Source organism: Coregonus clupeaformis, chromosome 6, assembly GCF_020615455.1.
Source record: "Coregonus clupeaformis isolate EN_2021a chromosome 6, ASM2061545v1, whole genome shotgun sequence".
Lineage (NCBI taxonomy): Eukaryota > Metazoa > Chordata > Actinopteri > Salmoniformes > Salmonidae > Coregonus > Coregonus clupeaformis.
Window position 1 is genome coordinate 36,486,645 of NC_059197.1, and position 23,366 is coordinate 36,510,010.

At 46.0% G+C, this 23,366-nt stretch overlaps 1 protein-coding gene across 2 annotated transcripts in view; it reads right to left on the reverse strand.

Moving 5' to 3' along the window:
- The window catches only part of LOC121567869 (neurobeachin-like), a 311,893-nt gene that overhangs the window by 43,722 nt on the left and 244,805 nt on the right, over window positions 1-23,366 (reverse strand). For both annotated transcript variants that reach the window (XM_045220277.1, XM_045220272.1), the window contains exons 45-49: window positions 22,880-22,995; window positions 16,032-16,144; window positions 9,079-9,219; window positions 7,624-7,743; window positions 2,940-3,092 (exon numbers count right to left, since the gene is read on the reverse strand). In XM_045220277.1, coding sequence (XP_045076212.1) covers window positions 2,940-3,092; window positions 7,624-7,743; window positions 9,079-9,219; window positions 16,032-16,144; window positions 22,880-22,995 — 643 coding nt within the window. The remainder of the gene's footprint in view (window positions 1-2,939; window positions 3,093-7,623; window positions 7,744-9,078; window positions 9,220-16,031; window positions 16,145-22,879; window positions 22,996-23,366) is intronic.

A 23,366-nucleotide genomic window follows, 5' to 3' on the forward strand; every position in this document is an offset into this window, starting at 1 on the left:
CGTCATTTAGCAGACGCTCTTATCCAGAGCGACATACAAATTGGTGCATTCACCTTATAGCCTGGTAGACAGTGTTACGGTTGTGTTACATCACTATGGTAGACAGTGTTACTGTTGTGTTACATCACTATGGTAGACTGTGTTACTGTTGTGTTACATCACTCTGGTAGAGAGTGTTGCTGTTGTGTTACATCACTATGGTAGACAGTGTTACTGTTGTATTACCTCACTACGGTAGACAGTGTTACATCACTATGGTAGACAGTGTTACTGTTGTATTACATCACTACGGTAGACAGTGTTACATCACTATGGTAGACAGTGTTACTGTTGTATTACATCACTATGGTAGACAGTGTTACTGTTGTGTTACATTACTATGGTAGACAGTGTTACATCACTATGGTAGACAGTGTTACTGTTGTATTACATCACTATGGTAGACAGTGTTACTGTTGTGTTACATTACTATGGTAGACAGTGTTACTGTTGTGTTACATCACTATGGTAGACAGTGTTACGTCACTATGGTAGACAGTGTTACATCACTATGGTAGAAAGTGTTACTGTTGTGTTACATCACTATGGCAGACAGTGTTACTGTTGTGTTACATCACTATGGTAGACAGTGCTACTGTTGTGTTACATTACTATGGTAGACAGTGTTACATCACTATGGTAGACAGTGTTACTGTTGTGTTACATCACTGTGGTAGACAGTGTTACTGATGTGTTACATCACTATGGTAGACAGTGTTACATCACTATGGTAGACCGTGTTACTGTTGTGTTACATCACTATGGTAGACAGTGATGCTGTTGTGTTACATCACTATGATAGACAGTGTTTCTGTTGTGTTACATCACTATGGTAGACAGTGTTACTGTTGTGTTACATCACTATGGTAGACAGTGTTACTGTTGTGTTACATTACTATGATAGACAGTGTTACATCACTATGGTAGACAGTGTTACTGTTGTGTTACATCACTGTGGTAGACAGTGTTACTGTTGTGTTACATTACTATGGTAGACAGTGTTACATCACTATGGTAGACAGTGTTACTGTTGTGTTACATCACTATGGTAGACAGTGTTACTGTTGTGTTACATCACTATGGTAGACAGTGTTACTGTTGTGTTACATCACTATGGTAGACAGTGTTACTGTTGTGTTACATCACTATGGTAGACAGTGTTACTGTTGTGTTACATCACTATGGTGGACTTACAGTGCTTACGTTATTATTATTATTATTATTGTCGACCCAGTGGCCACACACTACAACTCTATCAGCTGATATGTATAGAGACATGCTGCATGACTTTACACTCTCCCTCCCACAGCACAAGAAAGCCTCTACCAACAGAGTGGAGCTAGCTAGAGCACACAGACAGAGATGAACACAGAGGGAGCTGAACACAGAGGGAGCTGAACTAGCCACGGGGCATGTCACCACGATTGAATCTGGCACATGCAAAGATGGGAACTGGAGGGAGGAGGGGTGGAGGGAGGGTGGGTGGGACGGAGAGAGAGAGAGAGAGAGAGAGAGAGAGAGAGAGAGAGAGAGAGAGAGAGAGAGAGAGAGAGAGAGAGAGAGAGAGAGAGAAAAAGAAAAGAAAAGGTAAAGTAAGAGGTAAGCAGAAAATGAAGAACGCTATAATGAGATCTGAGAGCAGGATGACTGAGGACAGAGATGGAGAGTAAAGATGATGATTCTCTAGCTATCCATCCATGGATTCCGCATGTATACTAATGTCTACAACATAAGAGGATAAGAACACTTTGCCCCCCCGGTCTGCCCATCCACCTCCCTCCTCCTGTGTGTCCCCCCCTCCACCTCCCTCCTCCTCCCTGTGTGCTGGGCTGATGTAGATGTAGCTGACCAGGCAGTAGAGGAGAGGTGGAGAGCAGAGGGAGAGAGGAGGGGAGTAGAGTAGAGCTGAGCTTAGTGAAAGGTCACCTCTGCTCCCCACTAACCACCACCACTCCTCCCCACCACCACTCTTGCCTCCTTCCCCCCAGCTCTGTCATTCCTGCTGAAAAAAGGTCAAGTGTGTTCCTACCCCAATACCCCCCCCCTAATAACATTGTAGAAATGTAAACCCACCCCCATAATGTCATATCTATAACCATGTCTTGGTGTGTATAGGAATGAGGCTCTACTTGCACACTGCAGTATGTGTACAGGGATGTAATGGTGTGTGATTGTGAGTGTGTGTGTGTGTGTGTGTGTGTGTGTGTGTGTGTGTGTGTGTGTGTGTGTGTGTGTGTGTGTGTGTGTGTGTGTGTGTGCGCGTGCGTGTGTTTGTATGTGTGGGTTTGAATTGTGATGAGAAGTGAAAGACTGTGTGCCTCCAGGCAGGACTGGTTGAGAGGCTGGCAGAGGGTGTAGAGGGCGCTCACGTTCTGTCTCTCTCTGTGTGTGTGTGTGTGTGTTGCTCAAAGGGCCTGCAGGGAGTACTAGGTTGTCCTGGGCTAACACACACACACACAGCACACAGCCACACACACACGCACGCACAGCTAAATGATGATTGATGAGTCCGGCATTAGGTAACATTATAGGGGACACTTACTGGCCCGTCCTTTAGTGACATCACTGGGGTCAGCTGCAGATTGTGTTAGTATCGAGCAGTGCACTTTATCAGACGCTGCATGAGTAACTCACACAGACACACAGAGTGAGGGGGAGGAGAGGGGGAGAGGGAAGAGGGAGGAGGAGATGAGAAGGAGGAGAGATGTGGGGGGCAGGAAAGGAGGAGGGGATGATTGAAGAGGAAAGGAGAGGGTGGTACAAAATGAGAGGACGGAGGAGGAGACAAGGGTGACAAAGCAGGAGAGGAGAGGAGGAGAGGGTGGGAGGAGTGGGTTAGGTAGAGGAAGAGAGCAGAGGGTGGGAGATAAGGAGAGGAGGAGAGGTGTTTAGTTCCTCACCATCCGGTTGATCCTAACAAAGTCCTCAGGCTTGTTGGCCCAGGGAGGCAGCTCCACATCACACACCATGCTGCCGTCCTCCCTCTGACCCAGGTGGTAACCATTACTGTTACCAAACATCTCTGGCAGGTAGTAGAACTCTGGAATCAACTCCTGTTGGAGACAGGCATTACCACATTATTATACACATGTTATTTATAGGCCATCATACACATGTTATTATACCACATTATTACACATGTTATTTGTAGGCCATCATACACGTTATTATACCACATTATTACACATGTTATTACACATGGCTGGTGGTAGAACTGGGCTCAACAAGGGGAGAAGGGGAGGGGAGATGTAAGGAGAGTAAATGGACTGTGTACGTGTGTGTGACTTCAGGGGGAAAGGTAATACAAGCCAAATAAACAGCAGGCAATGGGTGTTGAGAGGTGCTGTAACAGTTATTTCAGTGGTGTGTGTGTGTGTCAGTGCAGGGCTGTGGTGATGGGGTCAGGACCTCGGTACAGAGAGGAAGAAACACACTCCCATGATCCTCCCTGGTGTGATTCCCACTTCAGAGAGAATAAACAACTAGCTGACCCTGGAGACACCCTTTAGCCCAGTGGTCACCAACCTTTTCTGAGTCAAGATCACTTTCTGAGTCAAAATGCAAGCCAAGATCTACCGCTCTTATATTTTTTAAAAACATGACTTAAAAAATGTAAGGCTATGTCTTATAAAAACACTTCTGTAAGGATGAGGTTTGTGCAGTAGGCCTAATCCATTATCACATCATATTGGCCTGCCAGTATTGTTCTTCTCAGACTATATTATATTTCAAAACTCATGCTAAATAAAAAAACAGATCAGGTGTTACATTCCTTGCGAGGCACAGCTGAGCATACATTTAAATAATTTGCTTTTTTATTTTACCAGACTAATGATACCTGCAACTGATGGTCAGTCTCAACGGAGGGAGGGAGAGAGCAGCAGAGGGTCAGCCTCTCACAGTCCCTGCTCTCTCCCTTCCTCCGTTGAGGCTGGGCAGAGAGAGGGGACACTCTTCCACCTGATGGCGAAACTCAAGAAGTCTGCATTATTTCTGCCTCATGCACAAATTCATGTTGTTGTTCCTATGACCAGAGAAAGTTAAATATTCCTCTACATTAAAATAGACAAGCCGCTAATAATATAAATGCAGGCCTATCCATACACTTGGCTACTCATTCATTTCAGCTGCAGTGCCTCCTCCCCTCTCCTCTTTCTCTGACAGATGCCTCTGTATATTGGACCATGTGCACAACAGGAATGTGGTGCCTCCCTCCTCCCTCTGTCAGAGCCCTCATTAGAAAACCATTTAAAACCATTTAAACGCTGTCTGTCTAGGCCTGTGTGTGTCAGGAGGTGCATGTGTTTGTGTGTGTGTCAGGTGTGTACGTGTGTGTGTGCGTACGTGTGTGTGTGCATGCGTGTGTGCGGGTCAGTGACTTGGTGTTTGTCAGCGACTGTGTCTGTGTGTCTAAAATGTGCTTGGCCTCCTAGCTTGTTCAGTGGTAGTATGAGGGCTGTTTTATGAAAGCAGTGTTTGTCATGTTCTGTGATGCTTTTGGTTTTTACCAGGCCTATGGGAGTTTGACCAGGCCTGTTGCCTATGGGAGGATAACTACAGGAGGGTAACAGGCAGGGCTTTAGGACGGTAAATCAGGGTTTAGAGAGGAAGGTAGCATGACAGGAAACACCCCAATAAAACACTGGAGTCTGCTGTTGGTCACATTTCACCGTCTGACTGAGCACAACACTGGACTGACTGACTGACTGACTCTCTCTCTCTCTCTCTCTCTCTTTATCTCTTTACCTCTCTCTCTCTCTCTCTTTATCTCTTTACCTCTCTCTCTCTCTCTCTCTCTCTCTCTCTCTCTCTGTGTCTGTCTGTCTGTCTGTCTGTCTGTCTAAACTTCCCTGTCAAAACTCAGCACCAAGCCGTTAAAGATGCCAGCTCCATTTTCGAGCCCAGCTCCCCTGGCAGCCATTTATACAGCCACAGCCTGTTAATGGGCTGAACAAGTCAATCACACAGCCTCCATAGATAGCTAACAGGCTCCATAGATAACTATCTATGGAGCCTGTTAGCTAACAGTGTCCATAGATAGCTAACAGGCTCCATGGATCGCTAACAGCCTCCATAGATCGCTAACAGCCTCCATAGATAACTAACAGGCTCCATAGATAGCTAACAGCCTCAATAGATAGCTAACAGGCTCCATAGATAGCAAACAGCCTCCATAGATAGCAAACAGCCTCCATAGCATTAGCTATATTAGATAGTCTCCCAGTCCCTGCCGCTGAAAAACATCCCCACAGCATGATGCTGCCACCAACATGCTTCACCTTAGGGATGGTGCCAGGTTTCCTCCAGACGTGACGTTTGGCATTCAGGTCAAATCTTGGTTTCATCAGACCAGAGAATATTTTTTCTCATGGTCTGAGTCCTTTAGGTGCCTTTTGGCAAACTCCAAGCGGGCTGTCATGTGCCTGTTACTGAGTAGTGGCTTTCGTCTGGCCACTCTACCGTAAAGGCCTGATTGGTGGCGTGCTGCAGAGATGGTTGTCCTTCTGGAAGGTTCTCCCATCTCCACAGAGGAACTCTGGAGCTCTGTCAGAGTGACCATCGGGTTCTTGGTCACTGACCAAGGCCCTTCTCCCCCGCTTGCTCAGTTTGGCTGGGTGGCCAGCTCTAGGAAGAGTATTGGTGGTTCCAAACGTCTTTCATTTAAGAATGATGGAGGCCACTGTGTTCTTGGGGACCTTCAATGCTGCAGAAATGTTTTGTTACCCTTCCCTAGATCTGTGCCTCGACACAACCCTGTCTCGGAGCTCTACGGGCAATTCCTTCGACCTCATGGCTTGCTTTTTGTTCTGACATGCACTGTCAACTGTGGGACCTTATATAGACAGGTGTGTGCCTTTCCAAATCATGTCCAATCAATTGAATTTACCACAGGTGGACTCAATCAAGTTGTAGAAACATCTCAAGGATGATCAATGGAAACAGGATGCACCTGAGCTCAGGGTCTGAATACTTATGTAAATAAGGTATCTGTTTTTTATTTTTAATAGATTTGAAAAAAATTCCCCCAAAAAAAGTTTTCGCTTAGTCAATATGTGGTATTGTGTGTAGATTGATGAGGAAAAACTATAATTTAATTCATTTTAGAATAAGGCTGTAACATAACAAAATGTAGAAAGTCAAGGGGTCTGAATACTTTCCAAATGCACTGTATGTAGGTAGAACTGTGTGTGTGTAGGTAGAACTGTGTGTATGTAGGTAGAACTGTGTGTATGTAGGTAGAACTGTGTGTGTGTAGGTAGAACTGTGTGTGTGTAGGTAGAACTGTGTGTGTGTAGGTAGAACTGTGTGTGTGTAGGTAGAACTGTGTGTGTGTAGGTAGAACTGTGTGTGTGTAGGTAGAACTGTGTGTGTGTAGGTAGAACTGTGTGTGTGTAGGTAGAACTGTGTGTATGGTAGAACTGTGTGTATGTAGGTAGAACTGTGTGTGTGTAGGTAGAACTGTGTGTGTGTAGGTAGAACTGTGTGTGTGTAGGTAGAACTGTGTGTGTGTAGGTAGAACTGTGTGTATGGTAGAACTGTGTGTATGTAGGTAGAACTGTGTGTGTGTAGGTAGAACTGTGTGTGTGTAGGTAGAACTGTGTGTATGTAGGTAGAACTGTGAGTGTGTAGGTATAACTGTGTGTGTGTAGGTAGAACTGTGTGTGTGTAGGTAGAACTGTGTGTGTGTAGGTAGAACTGTGTATGTAGGTGAAATAATTTAGCAGAATAATTCCTGTTACTAATACATAATGAAACACAGCTGCTGTTGTAATATCTTGTCTCTCTCGCTCTCTCCTTCGTGCTGATAGACCAGCAGCCATGTTCCGTGTGTTTCAACAGACAGACAGACATACAAGTAGTTTAAAGTAGCATGTATTTGTTAACAGGGCATGTTAGCTGGTGTGCTGCTCTCTCCCCCTCCTCCCCAAGCTGAGCCCAGGAAAAGCCCTGTCCGGACATAAAACACTACATTTTAAATAGCTTTTGTCATTAATGCTTTATTAATTGCCTGGGGCAACACTAACCCGATGCGGGGTGTTCTAGAAATATCTGACACTTTGAGGTCAGAGCTGCTCCCGCTGAGTGGTGGTGGTTCAGCGTTTCACTGTCTGCGTCCCAAATGGCACCCTATTCTCTATATAGTGCACTACTTTTGACCAAGGCCCCATAGGGAGCCATTTGGGACACACACTCTGAATGCTCCTCCATCTCTGAGGAAGGAAGGAGAGGATTTCTTTCTTTCTTTGTCTTCAGCCTTTGTTCACATACAGTACAGCACTCCTTTGTTTTTAAAGTAATGTTTTTTTAAATATATATTAGAGGTAAATCAAGTATGTGTTTGTAAGTGCTTTAGTTATTCACTGTGTACCATGTCTCTGTTCCTCACAGTTTGAGCATAGTGTTATTTATAATTCATGGTATATATTTTATTGTGACGTTTCCTTCTGGGTTGAATACCGATGAACAGAGAACGCATCAGACCCACTGTAGATACAGATACAGAGTATTTTACATTGAGCAGAGTTTGTTTCATGGACGCGCACGCACGCACACACCTACACACACCGACAGAAAGACACACACCTTGACATCTGAGGTGTCTCTCTGGCAGTGCCTCCAGGAGCGGGTGATGGCTGAGAAGGTCCGGTCTGCATGGTCAAACTTGTTGTTGTTAGCATTCAGGAAGAACGTGGTGAAAGGCTCCTGCAAGAGAAAACACACACACATTTTACGTTGAGCAAAGGATGTTTCATGGACACACACAAACAAACACAAACATCACAACACAGATAACACCACCATACCAAACCATACTTTCAGTGAACTAGATTTTCTATTGTGTGTTCAGAATGAATCATTTCTTCTCCCCTAAGGGGAGCTAATGGCTGAATTCTACTGGTTGTAACAGAGAGAAGGGACAATGAGAATGTCTCTTATTGGAATCATAGTTGCGGTAAAGAGGTCAATAGAAATCAGACCGTGGGGGATAGAAGAAGGACACCGAATTGGTACACATTCAACAAATCTGTTCTAACAAAGTGGATATTCGTCAAATTCGTCATGATTGATGTATTGTAACAGGCCCACAATGTGATTACTAAAGTCAGATTTTGTTTTCACTGCATAACATTTAGAAGTACACAATACACATATAATCAATAGCCTAAATTAAGGATCATTTTGCTGGGGGGCAATGAGGAGATTTGTGATCTTTCTCCCACCGCATCCATGGCATTTCCATAGTTTGGGTTGAGTTCCATTGACCTCTTTACCGCATCTATGGTGTGTTTCTGTGTATGTGATGTTCCTGTGCCAGACTGTCTGTCTGTCTGTCTGTCTGTCTGTCTGTCTGTCCTCCCCTCCTGTACATTACCCACAATGCCTTAGGGAGTATTAATTACTGTGCTTCCTGGTCGCCGGGAGCGGACGGTGCTAATTGGCTGATGCTGTATGTGGTGTTCCCAGTCTGAGATTGAGACAGTGTTCTGATGGATGGATGTAGGGAGGAGAGGAGGAGAGATGGAGGAGAGGAGCGGTGTGTGTAGTGAGGAGCGGTGTAAGTGCTGTCAGAGGAACTCTTCTAATTCAACAGCCCCTCTGCTAACGAGGGGGAGAGGAGGCAGAGAGTGGCAGGCAAAGGGGTTGGGGGGAGTGCTACTAACTCCCCATCAAGCTTTCTCCAATTAACGAGCTGCCTAACATATCAGATCTGGCCAAACCCCAGGAGGGGTAACCCTATATCTCACAATTTAGATTCCGCTGGTATTTATTAAACACTAGGTGGTATCAATGTGCTTTCAACTGTGTGGACTGTGTGACTCACTATTTAACTAATTTACTGTTCTAGCTGCCATTAAGAAAATGTTATTTTGGATAAAAAAAATAAAAAAAAGTGTCTGTCTACACTTGAACGTCTACAATCAGATAGAAAGTATGTAGAAATGATGATGGACCTATATATGTTTTATCAACCACCCCTTTGCTGGGTATAGGGTACAGGGAATAGGGTATTGGGTGGATGGGGTATAGAGTACATACTATCCTGAGCAGCCAGAGCAGGGTGGACTTAGCGGTGGAGTAGTGGGTGTTGTAGTGATACGGGGGGGTCTGGTCCTCTTCCCACGTCTCGTAGCGCTCTGCATAGAACGCTGCACGCTTCGGGTTCAACGCTCCGATTGGCTGAGGGACAAACAGAAGTTACATACAGTAGATAGAGTATATGATGTTCAGTATATAACTGACCTTTTAGACTTAGCAGAGAGACAGCTCCTAGATAAGGGTTGTCAAACACACGGCCCCCAGGCCAAATGAGACAATTTAAATGTGGCCCGCCGTCATTGAAAAAAAATAAAAGGCCACAGCCCTCCAGGAGTTTAGTAAGGCCTGCTATTGATATTACAGTAATTACGTAGCTAGTCAATGGATAAAACAAGAAATATATGACTTTACAACCCAAATGTTGGCCTTTGATAGCGTGTTTCATTCTTCCACCATAACTCAGGAACAGAGGCCAAGTCAATATTACACTCTGGGTCCCAGCCTCTGTGTATTACGCAGAGACTCATTCTGGGTCCCAAATAGCAACCCCCCATTCCCAATATAGTGCACTACATTTGACCATGGCCCAAAGGGCTCTGTTCAATAGTACTGCACTATGTGGGTAATAGGATGCCATTTGGGACGGGCTCTACGCCAATATTATGACACTGAGACTCACTCTGGGTCCCAAGCCTTTGCTTTCTCATATGTTTTTAAGACAATCTAATTAGCCCATTAAAATACATTTACTGGAGGATAAATTGCTTTCTCTGCCTTTTCAATCACCCTGGCCAACAGGCAGGCTTTGGAGGTATATTGGCAGTCAATATTAATACACTCAGTGCTATTGAGTCAGCGGGGGAGGGTGTGTGTGTGTGTGTGGCGGCCATGTCTCGGATTGACCACAGGAATCATGGGAAATCTACCGCAACAAAGCCCTTGATTCAGACAGAGCTGCAGCTAGTGGAGAGACCAACGACTAAAAATAAAATCACTTTAATATCAAATCATTAAGACTGTGCCGTTACTCCAGTATTCCCATGGCTAGAGTTATGAGAGTGTTACAACACAAAAAGCTGCTTACCAAATGACATTCTATTCCCTATATAGTGCACTAGTTTTAACCAGAGGGCCCTCGATATATAGTGCATAGGCTTCCATATGAGATACAGCCAGACTGTCTCGTCATCTTTATTATGTTCCCACAGCCCATATCGCCCTCTATGTGGCTCAGAACACATGGCATTATTAGGAATGTTTGACTAGCGCTCAACTCTCTCACTCTAAACCAACTGGTCACGTCTGGTTTCCTTTTACGTTCCTTTCTTTTCTCTCCAACGTAATGACCGTCCACATCGATGTTAGCGCGATGAGATAGAATGAAAGAGAAGTTTATTGAGATCTGCTGAGATTTACGGGGTGATAATAGGCTGTCATGTGATGTCTGGGGCTGGCTGTGATTGGGCTGTGGGCTACAGGAAGTCAGACAGGCTGTTAAACGTCCAGGAGTAACCAGGCTGGTCTCAGTCAGCTTAGCCCAATCATAGCTGCAGCTGGACAGCACATACAGCTAATAGGACAGAATGGGTGTCAACCTGGGTCTGACAACCAACTAACATGTCTCACAGCTAACATGGTCTCAAAGCTAACATGGTCTCATAGCTAACATGGTTTCACAGCTAACATGGTCTCATAGCTAACATGGTCTCACAGCTAACATGGTTTCACAGCTAACGTGGTCTCATAGCTAAGATGGTCTCACAGCTAACATGGTCTCATAGCTAACATGGTCTCACAGCTAAGGTGGTCTCATGGATAACAATTGGCCCAGCATCGTCCAGGGTAGGGGAGGGAATGGCTGGCAGGGATGTAGCTCAGTTGGTAGAGCATGGCATTTACAACGCCAAGGTTGTGGGTTCGATTCCCACGGGGGGCCAGTATGAAAAAATTAAAATAATAATAATAATAATATTCATGTGGATATCATCTGGATAAGAGCGTCTGCTAAATGACTAAAATGTAAAATGTTATGTAAATATACATAGCTAACATGGTCTCATAGCAAACATGGTCTCACAGCTAACGTGATCTCATAGCTAGCCAAGAACCCCAAATACAGAGAGACTGTCAATATGAATATTTCCACTAAACCCAGCAGCAGGATGGATGTCCTATCTTAAGGACAAAACCGCACCGACAAACAGTTAAAAGCAGCAGATAGAAGTCATATCGCCTCTGACCACAGAACATCGGCTGGCACTTTCTGTTCATTTCTAGACTATTCTACATGTTGAATTGCCACCATTCGTCGACACACACAGAAGGTGATCTACTGCGCACGGCTAACGTTGGTTATGGTGTGTCTTGTCCACCCTCACAGACAGCTCTTAGCCTATAAAAATATATTGCGGCTTTAGCCTGCTAAACTAGCTCATTAGTAAGATATTAAAAAGCTGTTAACATGGTAGATAGTGTTGGGTCTTAAGTGGACATAAGGACCTTCTAAAGCTCTAAGTCTTTCACATGCATGCAGCACTGGCACCCTATTCCCTATATAATATGCTACTTTTGACCAGGGTCCATTTGGGTAACAAAAACATTTGGCTAGTTCACGCAAACAAAACAACATCCATTTCTGGCTATACTCTGACCTTCTCTGTTGTTGATGTGCGACAGCTAGCTACCTAGCTAACTTTGCTACAACGTGGTATTTCATTGACTTTAAAGCAACCAGGAATGTTAAGTGTGTTGATTCTACTAGCAACTAAGTTACTTAAGGTTAATTGATGGAACCATCGATGCTAATGTTGGATACTAATGTTAGCAAGCTAATGTGCTAAAATAGATATTGGGTGGGAGATGGGGATATAAGGCCCTGGTCAAAAGTTGTGCACTACAGTATATAGGGAATATGGTGCCATATGGGAACCCCTTCCGTGGCTGGTTAGTTGGGTAGAATAGTGACAACAAACCTTTTCCTCTACCGTTCCTTTAACACAAAGTAATCACCAGCTACCTATTCTCAGGTGATTATGTAAATACAGGACATGATAAGGAAACAATAAAAACAAGTGCTTTAGACAGCTCTGCATTTAGCTCTTTCTGAGTTCACTCCCATAAATAACACCTGACCGAGTGATACCTTCCTGCACCACCAAACAAGACATGATCAAACCTAGCTGCTGGATTATAGGGCTGTCACATGCTACACTAGATAAACCACTCATCATATGTAATTAGGATCATTCTCTGACTGCAGAGAGTAGAGACCCCAAAGTGGAGGATCCAAGAGGAGCGTGTGTGTGTGTGTTTGTGTGTTTGTACATGTGTGTGCATCCGAGTGTGTGAAACACAGAGAAAGAGAAAGTTCTGCGGTTCGTGTGGTAATATCTAGGCTAACTCCCGAGGAGACACACATACTGAATTTTATATTTCAAAGGAAATGACATCATGGTACAGTGCAGGAAGAGTCACACTTGTTTTTTCTCTGGGCTTGTCAGAAGAAACACCTTGAACAGCTACAATCTAGTTCTTCAGAGTTCTCCGTATGAGTGGTTTCTCTCATGGTATAGGTTTTCTGAAGTTCGGTAGCAGTCTATAAAACATTGACACAGTAAAGGGTGATATGCACGACTAGCACCACTAAATCTCCAGAGTTGTCAATGAGAGTTTGGCTGCGCAGCTAGCTAGCTAGCTACATTGCTAACCTTCGCTATGACATAAACAATACACTTTTCAGCTAAAACTTTTGTTAACTCTTTTAAAAACATGAATAGGATTTGCTACTAAGCAGAGAATGCGAATGAATGTAAAGTCACAATGGTAAACACAGCATAGTAGTGTCGCGACCCTGCGAATGCAAGTGAAAGGAGGGAGTAGTATAGAGTAGCAACCCTGCGTTCATAAACACATATATAATATATATATATATGCACACATATGTGCACATTATAGTCCCGTGTGGCTCAGTTGGTAGAGCATGGCGCTTGCAATGCCAGAGTTGTGGGTACGATTCCCACGGGGGACCAGTACAAAAAAGTCTGAAAATGCATTTTCACTCAGATAAGAGTATCCGCTAAATAACTAAAATGTAAATATATCGACTCTTCCAAGGGAGCTAGCTTCCTTGGAGCCATCAAAAACGTGAAGGGCTCTGGTTCATAAGGTTGCGGGTCCGAAGACCAGCATGAACAAGTTCCACTCACTCTCCGTTTCATAACAGTACCTATGAGGTAAAGTAGATCGGGTACATATGTCTGCTGTCATTTCACAGCTTTGGCTGTTTCTCCCTGAGAGAAGTTTTGACAGAGTCACATCACATCACCTCCTATCAGAGACACACAAAAGCAGGTAGAACAACAGCCGTGATAAACCTCTAGATTGTTAAGCAGAGCACGCTCAGTATGCCTTCATATAGGATTATCAGTGTTTCCACTCCATCAACTAACAGCTATGAGGAGATGAGCTTCCCTTTCCCATCAGCCACCTGTCAGTCAGCAGGAAATAATCATTAAAACCTAATGAACCGCTCCACCACACCACTGTACTGCTGACATGGAGGGTGTGTGTGTATGGTTGTGTATGTGTGTGTGTGTCTGTGTGCTCAACAGGCCTGTGATCTGACAGTAGGAATGCTCCACTGTGGCCCTGAGGCAGAGAACACTCTGTTCAGTTGGATTTAACATGGATGACTGGCTGGCTGATCAGCAGGTAAATTGCAGGTGTGTGTAGGTGTGTGTAGCGCGTTAAAGCAGGTGTGTGAGAGGATTAAGTGGCGTATCATCCAGGAGCTTTAGGACATTTAGCCTGCTGGTACTGGCACCCACTTCCTGATTGGTAGTCACGTGACCCCATGGCGTGAGCAGCTCAGTCAGAGGACAAAATATCACTGGATGGCTGCTTCCCAAATGGAACCGTATTCCCTACATACTGCACTACCTATAGGGCTTGGTCAAAAGTAGAGCACTATAAAGGAAATAGGGTGCCATTTGGGACGCACAAACTGTTTGGTGGTTTTACATGACTCTGTTCAGAAGACTTACAGTCTCTCTCACTCTCTCTCTCTGAGTTCCTCCCTATTTCCTCTCTCCCCTGCTCTTTGTCTAATCTGTTTATATGTTTGAGAACTCAAGCCCCTTCATTCCAGTTCAGTCCTTCGCTAGCTGGTACCTCTGGAAGTAGGAGCCCTGGGGTTGGAGGTGTGTGTGTGTGTGTGTGTGTGAGAGCCCTAGGGTTCCAAGGACAACCGTCAGGAGACAGAGGCCTGTGAACTCAAGGTAATGAAGGCAGCTCAGCCTGTAAACAGCATGGGAGGATGTCACTGAAATACATTACAATACATAACTGTCTCCCCAGGCCAGAGGGCTCGGGCTCTCTCTCTCGCACACACACACACGGCCCACCTGGCTGTGTACAGACTGAATCCGCCACAGGGTGACATGAGCAGAAACGACAGCAGGAAGACACAGGAAAGGTGTGTGTGTGTGTCTTACTGTAGACCTGCTGCCAGAGTGAACACTGGATCAGCCACTGTACTACCTACCTGAACAACTCAAACCAAATGTTGTCTTTTTTTATTTCCAACAGTGCTGAGTAGAAATATTCACACAATGACTTTATAGACTGGCTGGGTGAAACTGGTATGAACCAGGAGACTACCTTATAGACATATGTTAGGAGGGAAGTGTATTCACTGACATTATTAGTTCACATATCTACCAGGGTGCTTTAATTGTGGTTATTTCTTGTTTTCATCGTGAGTTCAACCTCTCTCATTTCCAGACCCTCCTTCCCACCTTCCTGCTTTTCCCTCCTTCCCTCCCTGCATACCTGCCACCCTGCTTGTCCCTCTGCTTCCCTCCCTGCTTGTCCCTCTGCTTCCCTCCCTGCCTGTCCCTCTGCTTCCCTCCCTGCTTTTCCCTCTGCTTCCCTCCCTGCCTATCCCTCTGCTTCCCTCCCTGCTTGTCCCTCTGCTTCTCTCCCTGCCTGTCCCTCTGCTTCCCTCCCTGCTTGTCCCTCTGCTTCCCTCCCTGCCTGTCCCTCTGCTTCCCTCCCTAGCAAACATTTGTCTGATCTGATTTTTAAAAAACGTTTGTGAAAACGGAGCTCAGAGAGAGTCAGGGAGTCTGCACTTTGAGGAAGAGAGGGAATGGGGGAAGGAAAGCTCAGACAGGAATGCGATTGTTTTCAGGTCAGTGAGTCTGTGAGTTGTAGAAAGAGAAAGAGAGAGAGAGAGAGAGAGAGAGAGAGAGAGAGAGAGAGAGAGAGAGAGAGAGAGAGAGAGAGAGAGAGAGAGAGAGAGAGAGAGAGAGAGAGAGAGAGAGAGAGAGAGAGAGAGATAAAGAGAGAGAGAGCTGCTAGGAAGTTAAACAGGGCCAGAAGCCCTCATCATACAGACACTAAAAACTCCCCTACAGTTGATAGTCTAGGACAGTACCATGCCAAACAGAGCAGAGACAATAGAACATTAAGTTTATGTGCTGAGGCGATACAGTACCAAACAGAGCAGAGACACTTAGAGCTGCTATTCCAGTGTTGGGATCTGTTAGGATGTTATGTTTGCGTCCCAAATGGCAGCCTATTCCCTATTTAATGCACTACTTTTGAACAGAGCCCTATGGGGCCTGGTCAAAATAGTGCATTAAATAGGGAATAGGGGGCTCTGGTCGAAAGTAGTGCATTAAATAGGGAATATGGTGCCATTTGGAACTATAAGCTATTCCAGTGCTAGGATGTTAAACTATTAGCTCCTTCTCTACATTCCACCGCTGGGTTCAGACTGAGCACATGATGTCTGCATTATGATGTCTGCATTATTTCCCAGTCAAGATGGCTTTCTCTTCCAGCCTGCATGGGCCTTAATATGGAATTTACCCTGCCGACTGAGACCCTCACCCCTCCTGTCCTTCCCCCTCTCCTCCAGTCCTACATGGTGTTTAACAGAATGACAGTACCTTGGAGAGATCTCTGAAGTTGCCCGGCAGGGTGAGGTCCAGCTCCTCGGACTCATAGTTGGTGAGAACCCAGGGAAACACAGGGTACTGGTTCAGATCGTTGTAGGTCCTCCCTACAGACAGACAGACAGAGACAGACAGAGATCTGTTAGAGAAGTTCTGTGAGAGAAAAGAGGAGGGGATGAGGTGGGGCGGGGGAGGATGTGTGAGGGGGGAGAACTGCGGCGCACAGGGGAGAACTGCGGGGTACACACAAGGCTTAGGTTACTTTGGGGACCCAGCATGCAACATTCCAGCAGAGCATTCCATCAGACTCCAGCTTCCTGTTTCTGACAGACTAACTTCCTGTCTGGGAGGTGACACCACCGCTAAAATAATCCTCACTCTGCTCTCTGTGGGGAGGCCTTAGTATGGGAGCAGTGTGGGAGTTTGTGTGTGTGTGTGTATGTGTGTGTGTTTGCCTCTGACCCTATTACGGCGGCTGAGTCACTGGCTTGCTAGTGCTCTCCCATGCCGTCCCTAGGAGGGGTGCTTCACGTCGTGCCAGGCTTTTTTCGCTATACTCGATTTGAGTGGGCTGAGTCACTGACGTTATCTTCCTGTTCGGTCTTGCACCCCCTCTGGCTCGTGTGGTGGGGGAGATCTTCGTGGGCTATACTCTGCCTTGTCTCAGGGAAGTAGCGGTACGTGGATAAAATCACTGGGGAAGCCAAGCCAGGGGAAAAAAGCCATATTACAACCTATGTGTTGTGATAATTGCGTTGTTTGCTCTATAACCTGTTAGTTCACATGCCTTGACACCGTGATATATTCAACCACACCTTTGTTTCATCACAAAACCAGAGAGCAACATCTGTCCGGTGGAGTCCACAAAGCATATTGCATGTAACAAACAGTTACATGACCTACAACATGGCCAATCAAGTTAATGTTTCTGACATTGTCGGACTACTAAACAACTATTGATTTAGAACACTGGAAAGTTACCGCAAGTCGCAAAGAAAACAGGAGCTGCCTCCACTATTTCAGCACCATTTCACTTTCTACATTTCAACATCATCAAAACACCTATGCTTAGGCTAATACAGTGACAACTAAAAGGTCCAATCAACCTAAACTAAATATCATGTGGCTGTCCATGGTACTGATTTGAGTGTGTGTTTAAGTAGAAAAAACATGTTGACTCACCCTACTTGTAGAAAAACGCCAATGCCATCCTCCTCTCTTTCATGTTGCCGAAACGGTCTATGACTCTGTCATACAGTACACACTTTTAGTTTTTGTTGTCCTAGACCACCTGGCTAAAATGCTTGCTCGCTAGCCTAACTTCCTTTCATGGGCAACGATTAGCCAGCTAGTTAACATTAGCCTACTACATCTACCTACATATTCAACTTCCATCTTCTCAGGCCAGAGGCACAATGTATGACTTTATGGTTGGATCAAAACCGGCACTATAATCATTGGCCAGTACGGAGAATTAAGTAAAACCACAAGTCAAAATTCCCATCTCCGTCCTTGGCTAATTTAAGAAAGGGCAAATTTTGTGAGTTGGACAACAACACATCGAGATGCAACAATTCCATTTGTTTCTGTCTATGACTTTTAGCTTGATGTGATGTGATTGGTGTGAAGCTAAATCCAAACTGGCTTCCCTTGACACTTTTATTTGGTGCGCCAGGACCATTCACAGTTGAGCTCACTCAGCTAAGCTCAACGCTGATTGGCTATTATAATTTTTATATCAAGGAAGGACAAATGCTCATTGGCTTCCCTTGCATTCAATGCTATGGGCGGCAACAATATCATACTATTTTTGACCAGACAGCATCAGATATATGGGCTACACATACAGAGACAGAGGGACGCTGAGAGAAGAAAGATACATTATTATTTATTTATTTTGGTCAATGTTTTGGGGAAGCCTGGCTTCCCTTGGCATCCATGAATACATGCCACTGTCTCAGGGTAGTAAGTTGGTGGTCTGTTGATATCCCTCTGGTGGTGTGGGGGCTGTGCTTTGGCAAAAGGGTGGGATTCAATCCTGCCTGGTTGGCCCTGTCCGGGGGTATCGTCGGACGGGGAACACAGTGTCCCCCGACCCCCCCTGTCTCAGTCCCCAGTAGCTATGCTGCTATAGTCTATGTGCAGGGGGGCTAGGGTCAGTCTGTCCTATCTGGTGTAATTCTCCTGTCTTATCTGGTGTACTGTGTGATCTTAAGTATGCTCCGTCTAATTCTCCCATCTCTCTCTCACGCTCTCTCTCCCCTCCCGGAGGACCTGAGCCCTAGGACCATGCTTCAGGACTACCTGGCCTGGCGACTCCTGGCTGTCCCTGTCCCCAGTCCACCTGGTCGTGCTGCTGATCCAGTTTCTGCTGTTCTGCCAGTGGCTATGGAGCCCTGACCTGTTCACCGGACCTGCTACCTTATCCCAGACCTACTGTTTCGACCCCCTCTTTCCCTCTCGCTCTCTCTACGCACCTGCTGTCTCAACCTCAGAATGCTCGGCTATGAAAAGCCAACTGACATTTACTCCTGAGGTGCTGACCTGTTGCTTCCTCTATAACCACTGTGATTATTATTTGACCCTGCTGGTCATCTATGAACATTTGAACATCTTGAACAACAATCTAGCCTTAATGGCCATGTACTCTTATAATCTCCACCGGCACAGCCAGAAGAGGACTGGCCACCACTCAGATCCTCTCTAGGTTTCTTCCTAGGTTCCTGCCTTTCTAGGAAGTTTTTCCTAGCCACTGTGCTCTTTGGGGTTTTAGGCTAGGTTTCTGTATAAGCATTTTGTGAATCTACTGATGTAAAAAGGGCTTAATAAATACATGGGATTAACGATTGATTGTGTGTGTGTGTTCTTCCTTTCTCTGCTTGGTCCTGATGAATATATTAGACCAGTCTGGGGTTGGGGTTAAACGTTTCTTATATGGAAGAAAACCGAATGAAACGGGGAGGGACCTACCTGAATTTGTCCAATAGAAACTCTTGTTTTGCTCGGTTTTGCTTCCGTTTGTTTCATAAATGTTAAATGGTGTCCGTAATGAATACGCCCATGGTTAGGAGCAAAGAGGTGTGTATGGAGTGTCTATATGTAGTGTGTGTAGTGTGTATATGTATTCTGTGTTATATATGTAATTACAGAGATATAGATCTGTTCTCCTGGTCACCGTGTTGTCGTTGAGCACGCCTGATGTGACACCGCCAGGCTAGCCTCCTGATTGGACAGCCTGTGGCAGTTACCATGGATACCTCAGTCATGGCAGTGCCCACATGCAGCTATACTGAGGGTTGCCAGATGTGAGAGCTTAGTTTTCCTCTTCAGTGGGATGATGGTTTTCAGATGGAACCCTTACTCAGCCATGAGAACCATGAGGAGCTCCTCAACATTCCATGTCGCCACAAGTCCTCTCTAATTTCACACTGCTATGGACTGGTCCAATCAGAAGGCACTGTTATGGGCTGGTCCAATCAGAAGACACTGCTATGGGCTGGTCCAATCAGTAAACACTGTTACGGGATGGTCCAATCAGAAGACACTGCTATGGGCTGTCCAATCAGTAAGCACTGTTATGTGCTGGTCCAATCAGAAGACAATGTTATGGGTTGGTCCAATCAGAATGCACTATTATGAGCTGGTCCAATCAGAGAACAGAGCTATGGGTGTGATGGTGTGATATCAACAACTGATTATAGAGCAGTATTACACACTAGCAGCAAACCCACAACAGCCAGTCAAACAGGACAGGAGACCACTATCAGCACTGACAGAATCGTTTTAATAAACAAAAACTATTTAAATAAAATTAAAATCACCAATTTGAATTAAATCCAAGATACTGCAAGGTAGTCATTAAAAACCCTTTTCCTTAGTTGGTGTGAGATGATGTGCAGCACTGTGAGAGGTGTTTGGTTTGAAGTGAGTTTTGTTTGGTTTGTAGAAGGTTAAGTTTCCATGCTGCACTCCAAACTGACGGTTTAGAGTTTAAACAGCAATACACTTCACTTCTAACAACACTACGGTGTCACACACACACACAAAACACACACACACACGCGCATACCTCAGTGAAAGATGAGCCCTGACCTGAGGCTACAACAAAGAGAAACACTACAGCTATTTCATCTTTACAGAGCCATAAGTCACACAGCAGCACTCTGCTTCCTGAAACACGTCCAAGCACCAAACCTCCCAGCCTCCCATCCTCCCAGCCCCCCAACCTCCCAGCCCCCTAGCCTCCCATCCTCCCAGCCCCCTAGCCTCCCAGCCTCCCAGCGCCCTAGTCTCCCAACCTTCCAGCCCCTTAGCCTCCCAGCCCCCTAGCCTCCCATCCTCCAAGCCCCCTAGCCTCCCATCTTCCCAGCCCCCTAGCCTCCCAGCCCCCTAGCCTGCCATCCTCCCAGTCACCTAGCCTCCCATCCTCCCAGCCCCCTAGCCTCCCATCCCCCCAGCCCCCTAGCCTCCCAGCCTCCCAACCTCTCTGCTCTACTCTGCAATGTTATGCTCTGTCCCCAACCTACCAACCTCCTATAGCCTATCAACCTCCCAACCTTCTAGCTTCCCTGCTCTACTCTGCAATGTTCTGATCTGTCCCCAACCTCTCGGCTCTCTGTGTCCCTGGGGGCTACTCTTACTTCCTCTGACAGAAACATGTCATACCCAAATAGGGATGTTAAAAATGCAAATGATAATGTACTGGATTAGTACACAGAAGTTCCCACAGCAAATAAGACGGCTGCTGAGTGTTTAATGTTATGGTAGGGTGGTTCTGCTTCAGCTGTGATGTACAGACAATCATTAGGGTTAGATCTGGGTGTTGTGAATGGTACATGATGCTGGGCAACACCCAGATCTAACCCTAATGATTGTCTGTACATCACAGCTGAAGCAGAACCACCCTACCATAACATTAAACACTCAGCAGCCGTCTTATTTGCTGTGGGAACTTCTGTGTACTAATTCAGTACATTATCATTTGCATTTTTAACATCCCTATTTGGGTATGACATGTTTCTGTGGTTAAGGAGATTTTAAGTCACTCTGGATAAGAGCGTCTGCTAAATGACCAAAATGTAAATGCAGAAAATGATGATACAGTATGGTAGTAGGTTAGGGTAAGAGCAGGGTGTGATGGATGCTACAGATATAAAATCACACACATGCCCTGGGGTGATGCACACAGCTAATTCTCAGAGCTACTGTGACAGACTGGGTTCGTACCCAAGTGTCCTTCATGTCAAAAGACTGCATTAGCCCACTGAGCTTAAGCCTAGACATTAGCTTGGAGAGATAACGGTGTGAGTAGATTTACCACTGCTGTAGCCTGTTCCTGTTCTGGGGTGAGGGTAAAGGAGGGAGAGGGGGGTCCTGTGTGTGAGGGTGTATGGAGGAGGCAGGGGTGAGGGTGTAGGAGGGAGAGGGGGGTCCTGTGTGTGAGGGTGTATGGAAGAGACAGGGGTGAGGGTGTAGGAGGGAGAGAGGGGTCCTGTGTGTGAGGGTGTATGGAAGAGACAGGGGTGAGGGTGTAGGAGGGAGAGAGGGGTCCTGTGTTTGAGGGTGTATGGAGGAGACAGGGGTGAGGGTGTAGGAGGGAGAGAGGGGCCCTGTGTGTGAGGGTGTATGGAGGAGACAGGGGTGAGGGTGTAGGAGGGAGAGAGGGGTCCTGTGTGTGAGGGTGTATGGAAGAGACAGGGGTGAGGGTGTAGGAGGGAGAGAGGGGTCCTGTGTGTGAGGGTGTATGGAGGAGACAGGGGTGAGGGGGGAGATCGGGATGGCATTGTGGTGTGGGTAGATGTGCCAGTGGTATTCTAGGGTGGTGGTGTAGGGAAAGAGGGTGAGGGGCAAGAGGTGGATGTGAGGTTGTAGGGGGGAGATGCATTGTGGGTAGAGTTCCAGCCTGTTCTGAAGTGTCAGGATGAAACACACACAACACACACTCTGAAGTGTCAGAATGTTAATAATAGTAGAATAGTGTTTAATTAGAAGAGCACTGGCTGCATGTTAACACCTCTCGCCCTCTCTTCCTCTCCTCCTCCACCACCCCTCTCCTCCTCCTCTTCCTTCCACCCCCCTCCTGTCTTCCACCCCACCTCCCCTGACACTTCTGGCAGCTCAGGTCATTACCACACATTTTGTTATGAATTTCCACCATGTTTTTCTGTCTGCCGTACATCTAATTAGATGACAATAATGTATCGAACTCACGCCACAGATAAATATAAATATGCATGAATCTGCAGCGAGTGAGGGAGCGAGGGATGTGACACTTCTCAGAGAGGAGTGGTGCAGCAGGCGCTTTCGTCTTCCAGTTAGTCACAGTTCAGATCAGAGGCGACAAAGAGGAGCGCGCACGCACACACACACACACACACACACACAACCCCTAATTATCCTGGAGGATGTGTGATCTGCAATAGTCTTGCTTCCTTTTTCCTTATTTTCTTGCTTCGAATAACAGTCATATTCCTCCACATGAGGAATATGACTTGAGTGTAGGCTACCTACAGTACTAACAGTACTACTGCTCAGGAGTGAACTGAACACTGAACAAAGCATCCGACTCCTTAAACAAAGACAACTTACCTGTAGGTCCTGGCTGGCATATTTTAACAGCCAGTCAACAACAACATACACTACATTCATCATGGTAGAATAATAGATGATGAGATTTTGGGTATGGAGAGAAGAGGTGATTGGCTCAACACAACAACATGGATCAATCCAAGATAAGGGGGAGAGAGCGTAGAAGAGGGGGAGAAAGGAAGAGTTGGGAAAAGAGGAGAGGGCAGGAGAGTGGGAAAAGAGAGAGGAGGAAAGGGAGGAGAACGGAAGCTGACCTGCGACGGTGTTGAGGAACATGAGGTACTCGAAGTTGGAGATCTCCCTCCTTTGCCAGCGCTGGGTCATGTTGGACGACTTGAAGAGCTGCCGGGGCGTCGCCATGGAGATACGCCTGCACAACAACAGAGGAAGAAACATCTTAGGTTGTGTCCAAAATGGCACCCTTTTCCCTATGTAGTGCACTACCTTTGACCAGGGCTCATTCAAACCAGACACACATAGATCAACTAAAGACCAACACTCCCAGACACACAATCATTCAGTGAGAGCTCAGCAGCACACACTGACACCGCGTGACAGCTTCATCAGCATGTGAGACAGGAGCATTCTTCAGCCATGACCAAAGTATCAGAGTCCTGCAGGCCTTGAAGTGACTTCAACTCAACACATTGGGAGAATCAAGAGTTGGATGGAGGCTGTTTCTAAAAGACCTCACACAGTCGTAATGTCGTTATAGGCTAGACCATAGTCTGGCTAACAATA